The sequence below is a fragment of the Gavialis gangeticus genome, unplaced genomic scaffold, assembly GCF_001723915.1.
Source record: "Gavialis gangeticus isolate Ggan-Ray unplaced genomic scaffold, GavGan_comp1, whole genome shotgun sequence".
NCBI classification, from domain to species: Eukaryota; Metazoa; Chordata; order Crocodylia; family Gavialidae; genus Gavialis; species Gavialis gangeticus.
In genome coordinates this window covers 9,329,091-9,336,240 of record NW_017729003.1, presented here as the reverse complement: position 1 = coordinate 9,336,240, position 7,150 = coordinate 9,329,091, and the positions used below count along the sequence as shown (strand labels likewise).

General features: G+C 41.0%; 1 protein-coding gene across 1 annotated transcript in view; it reads right to left on the bottom strand.

Moving 5' to 3' along the window:
- Window positions 1-582: 582 nt before the first annotated feature.
- Window positions 583-7,150, bottom strand: part of DNAJB12 (DnaJ heat shock protein family (Hsp40) member B12) — a 42,349-nt gene continuing 35,781 nt past the window's right edge. Inside the window, exons 7-9 of the mRNA XM_019507796.1 lie at window positions 5,696-5,868; window positions 4,113-4,263; window positions 583-2,680 (exon numbers count right to left, since the gene is read on the bottom strand). Coding sequence (XP_019363341.1) covers window positions 4,142-4,263; window positions 5,696-5,868 — 295 coding nt within the window. The 3' untranslated portion in view covers window positions 583-2,680; window positions 4,113-4,141. The remainder of the gene's footprint in view (window positions 2,681-4,112; window positions 4,264-5,695; window positions 5,869-7,150) is intronic.

The following is a 7,150-nucleotide window of genomic DNA, read 5'->3' as shown; positions in this document are numbered from 1 at the left end:
TCATTATGACAAGGGAGCCTACAGTTGTCTTTGTGTCCACACGAGGCCCTCCCACACCTTTGCAGGAGGAAGTAGGATGAGTTGGCAGGACACAGGGGTAGCATGTGAAATATGCAGGTATGCCAGGGACATATTGCCTATATGGGATGCATATGCAAAAAGGCAGATCTTGGTCACATGCCAGCACTTAAACAAGGAGATAACATCTGTCACTGAGTTCAGAGTAGTAGAGGCTACACAACAGCAACTGGTTGAGGCAGGGCACAGTGAAGTGTGGGAAATTTTGGAGGACCACCAAAATTCCTCAGGAGAGACAGGCACATGAACATCATAATAGTGTAATTTGCTCCCATGTAAAATTCCTCCCAATTGAAACGAAAGTAAAATCTTCTCATTTACTTTGATGCAAGGAGTTGCATTACTATATGGATGCAGATTCTTCCATTAATGCAATCAGGTTTACTCTGGTATAAAGTTGCCTGTGAAAACAAGTAGCCATTATTGCCCTCACTTCATTTCCCCACAAATTATTGTCATACATAAGGCCCAGGCCCTGCATGGCACACACACAATCAGAGACTCTCACATTATAAACATTTATTTATAGATGTACAATTTTATAATCAATTGTAAATCAAGAAATACAGCTTCTGTGAGCATCCATTAGGATCTATGCTTTATTGCACGTAACTCAGACCATCCATGATATCTACTTGAGAAATCAAAAGGTTTGGGTGGGCACTGGATAGAGTCCAATTTTGTAAAACATTCAGCACCTTCTGCAAACATAAGTTTCATTTGAATTCCCCAGTGAACTCTGCATGCTGAGTAGCTTACACTACTACAAAGGGCATTTATTCCAAAAATATTTAGATTCCAACCGTACTCCCCTAGGAGACATGAGGGTGATCTTTCAATAAATGAAATCAGATCAGAATAAAAAAAGTAGAGTGATGGTAAGGCTTACAATTAACAGGAGGGCTCTCTGGCATTTTGTTAAATAGACAGCCAAAAAACTAAACAAAAAAAACCAAATTGATCTTCTGGATTTGAGAACAAAGCCCTCTCGCACTTCTTCCAGCCCCAAATCATTTTACATGGCAACCATTGCTGCTTTGATAAATTTCCCCTTAAGGGAAGCCTGGGAGCTGTTCTTATAGAGAGATCTTTAAAAAAAATGTAACAGCAGGATAGAGAAAAGTCCAGTTTATTCTACTAATGGTAACTTAGCTCGTTTGAATTTTGCTTCTCTTGGGGAGCATGACAAAGAGACATAATATAATCTCGAGCACTATCCTGCTACTCTAATCTGGGTCCTGAGGCCCGGCACTTAAACAACATCCTGCTGCTGTAACCTAAATCTGATAAAAGCAGGTAAATGCAGGCTTTTAGCAGCAACACTCCAGCTTCTAAATGCAAGGTTGGAAAAACCATTGCTATAAAATGGGTAAAAATTAGCTGTAATCTACTAACTGAGTCACTGCAAAGCCCAATTAAGTAACTAATAAATAACCATTTCCCTCTTTCTGATCTCTCCTGCAAATGAGACCATCGCATAAACTTCTTTCAACAGAAGCAACCAAAGGCTCTGTTTTTTAGGCATGTCCATACAGGTTACAGGTTTCCTCAAAGAAACACCAGAAGTGCCCTGCCAAGGTAACAGCCATACTGCAGACAGGAGAGTGCTGGTGAATGAGGCATTCAAAGTTCAGGAGAAACAACAAAAAGGACAAAGCTTATGGCAATCTCTGTTTACAGAACTAATGGTACACACTGATTACAAGGCAAACTGCCAAAAAAATATTACGCACATATGCAAATTGAACACTGATGAGCTAAGACCGTTTTGGACAGTCCTCTCCTTGCTGAATGAGGTTCCAGCACCCAGTAGACCTGCCACCACTCACCCAGTAGACCTGCCACCACTTATGTCAACATAGCAAAGACAAATCAGTTTGGCCAATTTCACCAAGGTTCTTTCTTCCTGCAGATCTGAATTTTTTTTTTTTTTAATAAAAAACCCTGAAACTCATCAATTCATATTTTTATCAACAACAGCAAAATAATGCAAAGTAATTCTAGTTTTAGTGTGTCAAATAGGAAAGGTTCACAGAGATGGGCAGCACCAGAAACCAGTTGCAGCTCAGGCTTTAGTTTTCTGCCCAAATTAGTAAACTAAATAATTTAATCCACCCCCTGCATAGTTTAAAAGTCCAACATATATACAGCTATAAATTAATTCTAAATAGATTTTCTTTTTTTTAATTGGTTTTATTTCTAAAAGTCTTCCAAGTTCTCTCTCCGTTTGAAGTGACCAGTGCAATCATGGAAGGGTCTCCTCTGCTTCATGGCTTGCTGCAGTTTGGTGTGGGAGTTTTTGTTTATTTTACACTCTACATTTGTTCTCATGGTTGCTGTATCCTAGTAGAAACTAGACTGTCGCACTCTAGTGGTGTTGGAAAGAAGGGAAGAAGGCAGGCAGCTTTATTTCCTGTTCTAGCTGCTGCCTGAGACGTCTAACGCTGGAGACAGACAGACAGACAGTGAGAGAGAAGAAAGAGGGCAGTTGTGCGTTGCTAATTCTCCAATTCCATTTTAATTTAAGGTTTGATTCTTTAAAACAAAGTCTGTCACCTTGGCTCAGTGCACTTCACCAAAAGTCTTCAGGCATTTCAAGAGTCTGGGAATAAAAGTGGTAACTGGGTCAGTCTCCAGTCAGTTATAATCACTTAACAGGAGAAACAAACACTTTCCCACCCCCATCCCCAAATTACAGGAAATATGTTTAACTGACATAATTGAGAATGCTAAAAGTAGTTCCTTTGTTTTACAGCTATCCTCTTCCTCAGACTATGTACAGAGCTGGAGAGAGTTAATACAAGACTCCGTATTTACTAAGAAAAAAAGCCCTTACCAAAACAAGGTAGAGAGCATATCAAAGGTAAGAAAAATTCCCAAACCAAGATGCACACTACAATGGCAGAGCTCAAGACATGCTCCTGAGGAACAGGTCCAAGGACCAGGTTTTCCAATGCACTCCCACTGCCCACAATAGAACAAAACCAAAACCAAACCACTCCTAAATATTCTAAGTTGCTTGTGTATATAAATCAAGTATCCATATGTCCAACATCCACAATAACTTTTTGGCAAGTGCAAAAGACACATAGAGACCTGAAACTTGGATACTACACCATAGGCTACTGTCTAATGAGCCCTCACTTTCAATTATATTTGTGGGACATAGGGACTGGCCTGTGTGTTTTACATTCATCTGTTAGTTTCTGAGACGTGAAGCCTCTTGTCTCTGTAAAATTAAACCAAAGAATTAAAGAGAAGTGAGACTCCAAATCCTGTGCCAAATTTTTAACTTTTTTTTATACAGACCTTTGAGCCAACTAATGTTAGTTTCACTTGTGCTCCTCTGAACTATTGCCAAACCACTTTAGCTCAAATTCTTCAAGCCATGGCCCAGTGGCGAGAGCATGAATCTCTAATACTCATGGTTGACTTCATTATTTTTCCAGTTCAATAAAGCAAGGAGTCTATACAACCTGCTTTGTATAGTGAGATCTTGGTTTGTTTTCACTGAATGTCAAGGGAAGACAACAGGAGGCAAGGAATAGCTGGTCTTATAGGAGTCTATTCCTTATGATCCCTGTGATCATATTTCCTTAAGTGCTCTCGATACAATTCATTTTTTTTTTTCAATAAAATAGGCAAAAAAGCAACAAAATCTATTCATAAACGCATGACCATCAGTTGCAAGAACTGGTAAAGCAAGGAATGTTTGCCCAGTCAAAGCAATGGGTGACAATGTTTCAAATCAATACTTGACAAGAATTCAGCTAACTCACAAGCATACGCAGGCCTTTCACTTTGCTCCCTGGAAGCCAACACCACCAATACTATAGGAAAAATAAGTAAGCTTGGGGAGCACCAAAGGCACTGACATGCAAACATCCCAGATGGGTTCCGCTTTCTCCCGTTACACATGCGCATCCAGAGGAGAGACCCAGAAAGATCTGGATCTCAAACAGAGATTTAAACATGTATAAAAAAATCATTGATGGGCCATGCTGAAGTGTCACAGGGAAATCACCAGCTCGTACTTAGACCTCCACGAAGGGTCTGGCAGCAATTATCCGTGCATGGAGGCTTGAACTTCAGACAACCTGCTACAGCTTGGAGTGCCCATCCTCTGTGCTCTCTGATACAGATCTGAATCTCCAAAGTAGCGTGCCCGGTATAATAAGCCTTCCTCTGAAAAGAAAAAAATCCAGTCTTTAAAAACAGGATACAAAGTGTGATCTATTCAATAAAGCCACATCTTACCAGCATCTTTCTTTCCTGAACTAATTTCAATGGGAACAGGATGGGGTCTCAAGTTCCTCAAAGCCAGATGAAGTATAGTGCAAGACTAGGGAATGCCTGATGTCCTCTGGGACAGAATGCATGTGATCTCTGGCAGTAGACCTTTAAAAAATTATCTTAAGGAAACCTTTAGGAACTGAAGGAGGGACTGGAAGTAACCCTAGTGTGTGTGTATTGAAAAGGGACCAGCCCAGTAACATAGGAAAGAACATGGTAAAGTTACCATGATCAGCAGCAGCACCACCCTCAGTCTGCTGTGCTGCCCTGGGCAGGCTGCCTCCTGAACTAGAAGCTTAGTAGCCGCCACCTCACTCAGTATTGCCTACTACTTGCCCAAAGAGCTGTGTGGACATGGCCACACTGCTGCTGATTTAGGAGAGCATCACTGCCAAGCACAGAAAGTTTACCATGTAGACGTGAGGATGAAGGATCAGAGCTTATCACTCTGTTGTTTCTAAGGCCAGCAGAGCATTGCATCACTCAGCAGCAACTAATCAAGATGACTCACAGTAGCTCCAAGAAGCTCCAAAACGAGTCACATCAGCACTTCTTGATTAGAAAGATGGTCAGGAGGCAGGGCTCCAAGAAATCTTTGGAATATCTTCTTTATCCCACACAAGCAACAATGCAATGCAGCTCCTACTCTGGGCATTACTCCAAAGCAGCTGTAATCATTTGCTCTTGCACATTTTGCAGCATGAGCTGGATCCCACCATATGTCAGGGCAGATGGATACTGAATCTTATTCCCAAAACAAACATTTGACTAGGGGCCAGCAGAGGATACCCTAGAGTCAATAAGACATATTCTTGAATGACAGAAACAAGTTATATCATCACCTGAAAACTTCTGAAAAATAAAAAGGATTCCTTTTTCACCTTCTAGACCCTCTGATGTGACTCAGACAGTGTGGGCTGCACATATGGTACATTTACACAAAATCACTTTGTTCTGAAAGAACACAACCACAGTGCTATACAAACACAGGAGGAAACATCTGAATCACCTGGCCCTAACTTCCCCATCACTCAGGAAAGCAGAGAATGTCACTTATATCCCACCACATGGCAGAGGAGCTCCAAAGCACACAGGAGCTGCACTGATCATTTCTTTAATATGGTTTTAAAAACATGAAGATAAAATTTGTCAAGGAGTTGCAGATGAAGAGCTCAGGAGAATCCTCTAGTTCTATGCACCAATATAACTGTGGAAGAACAATTAGGTTTTGTATTTCAGTGTCTAGGCAAGGACTCCGTTCTGAAACAGATCAGGCTTAAAAGGGTACTCACAAAAAGCTTCTCTCTCCCACCATGCTACTTACTCTGTTGCTTTTCCTTCCAGCAGTTATTTCTAAGATTTGCAATGTAGTCATCTTCCACACTTCTTTCAACATTTTTCAGGTTTGTGCCAGTGTACTCTTCTGCAAAGTTCTCAGTTACATAGTAAACTACTTTCAAGTGCTCAGTCACCCTCCTCTGTACATGCCCAACAGACCTACGGCAGGGAGAAAAAATGAAATCAGTAAATGGTGGTATTCAGGTGCAGAGTAGTAAGTTGCAGTCTCATTATGAGGAACACAAAACCAGCAATATCACACTACTAAAAGGAAAAATTATCCTGATGCACTTCCCATTTTGGTAAGGAGAAAACATCTCTGTTTGAGTGAGACTGACAAACATTTTACCAGAAAGAACTAAAACTGACTTGGCCAGCTCATCAGGATTCCTATTAGCTTGTGTGCTTCCTTTGGAGTGCTGGTGTATCTTGGAGACTGGCCGAAAGAGAACTCTATGAATTATTTAAAATAAGGAGCATATTGCAATCTTCAACATCCCATCAGTTCTTGAAACTCTCACTATGTCCTTCCCACACATACAAGCCTCCTTCTCACTGTGCCCCAAAAATGCTCAGTCTAGTTATGAACCTTTGAAGTTGATGCATCTCAGACCAAGGCTTTTGTCAAACAAGCAATTCAGAATTGTTTAGAAAATTAAGGAACAGTGTAGGCCATAGCAGAACAAAGACACTGCTGACAGCTAAGCCTCCTCAACAGGGCTGCCTACCTGATGAATCTAACCCCTTTGGTCCTCATACTGCAGATCTCTCCTAAATCAAAGAGCAGAGAGGGGTAGTTTGCTGTTCCTTGCAGCCTACTGCAACACTTACTATTGCAGCAGAAAATGGATTACATTCCTCAGACCCCAGATTTATCCAGGACCATGAAAAATAATATCTACACATAAGAGGTTTTCTTACTCAGTGACAGCATTTCCTCTGGAGTAGCACTCCATGCAGAGCTAATGCATGTACAGTACTCCTCGGATAGCCCCACCAGCACTTCAGTAAACCTAGAGATGTTCGCTGAAGGTTTGCCACTGCACTGACCCAGAAAAGTGTCTATTCATGAATTTAATCAGGTGCAACTTCACTCTCAGGCAAACCCTGAGATACTAGCTGGCCACTAGATATATAAATAAAAGCATTAATAGTTTTTAAGAATTTATGCCACAAAAGAGGCTCAAAAGCCACTTCCCTTTTCTAAATAACAGTTCACTCAGCTCCCTTTTCAGTACACCATCTGAGGCATGAGAAGCTGCAGGAGAATGACTCTAATATATTCTCCAGCCAGAAACTGCTTCATAAGGGCAAAAAAGGTAGATTTTTTCAATCTTGTTAAACAAGTTGGAGAAACTGAATATAGCAGAAAAACTAACACTTGTTAGGACATAATCTAACACAGGGGTAGGCAACATTTTTTGGCCGGAGTGCCGAAAAA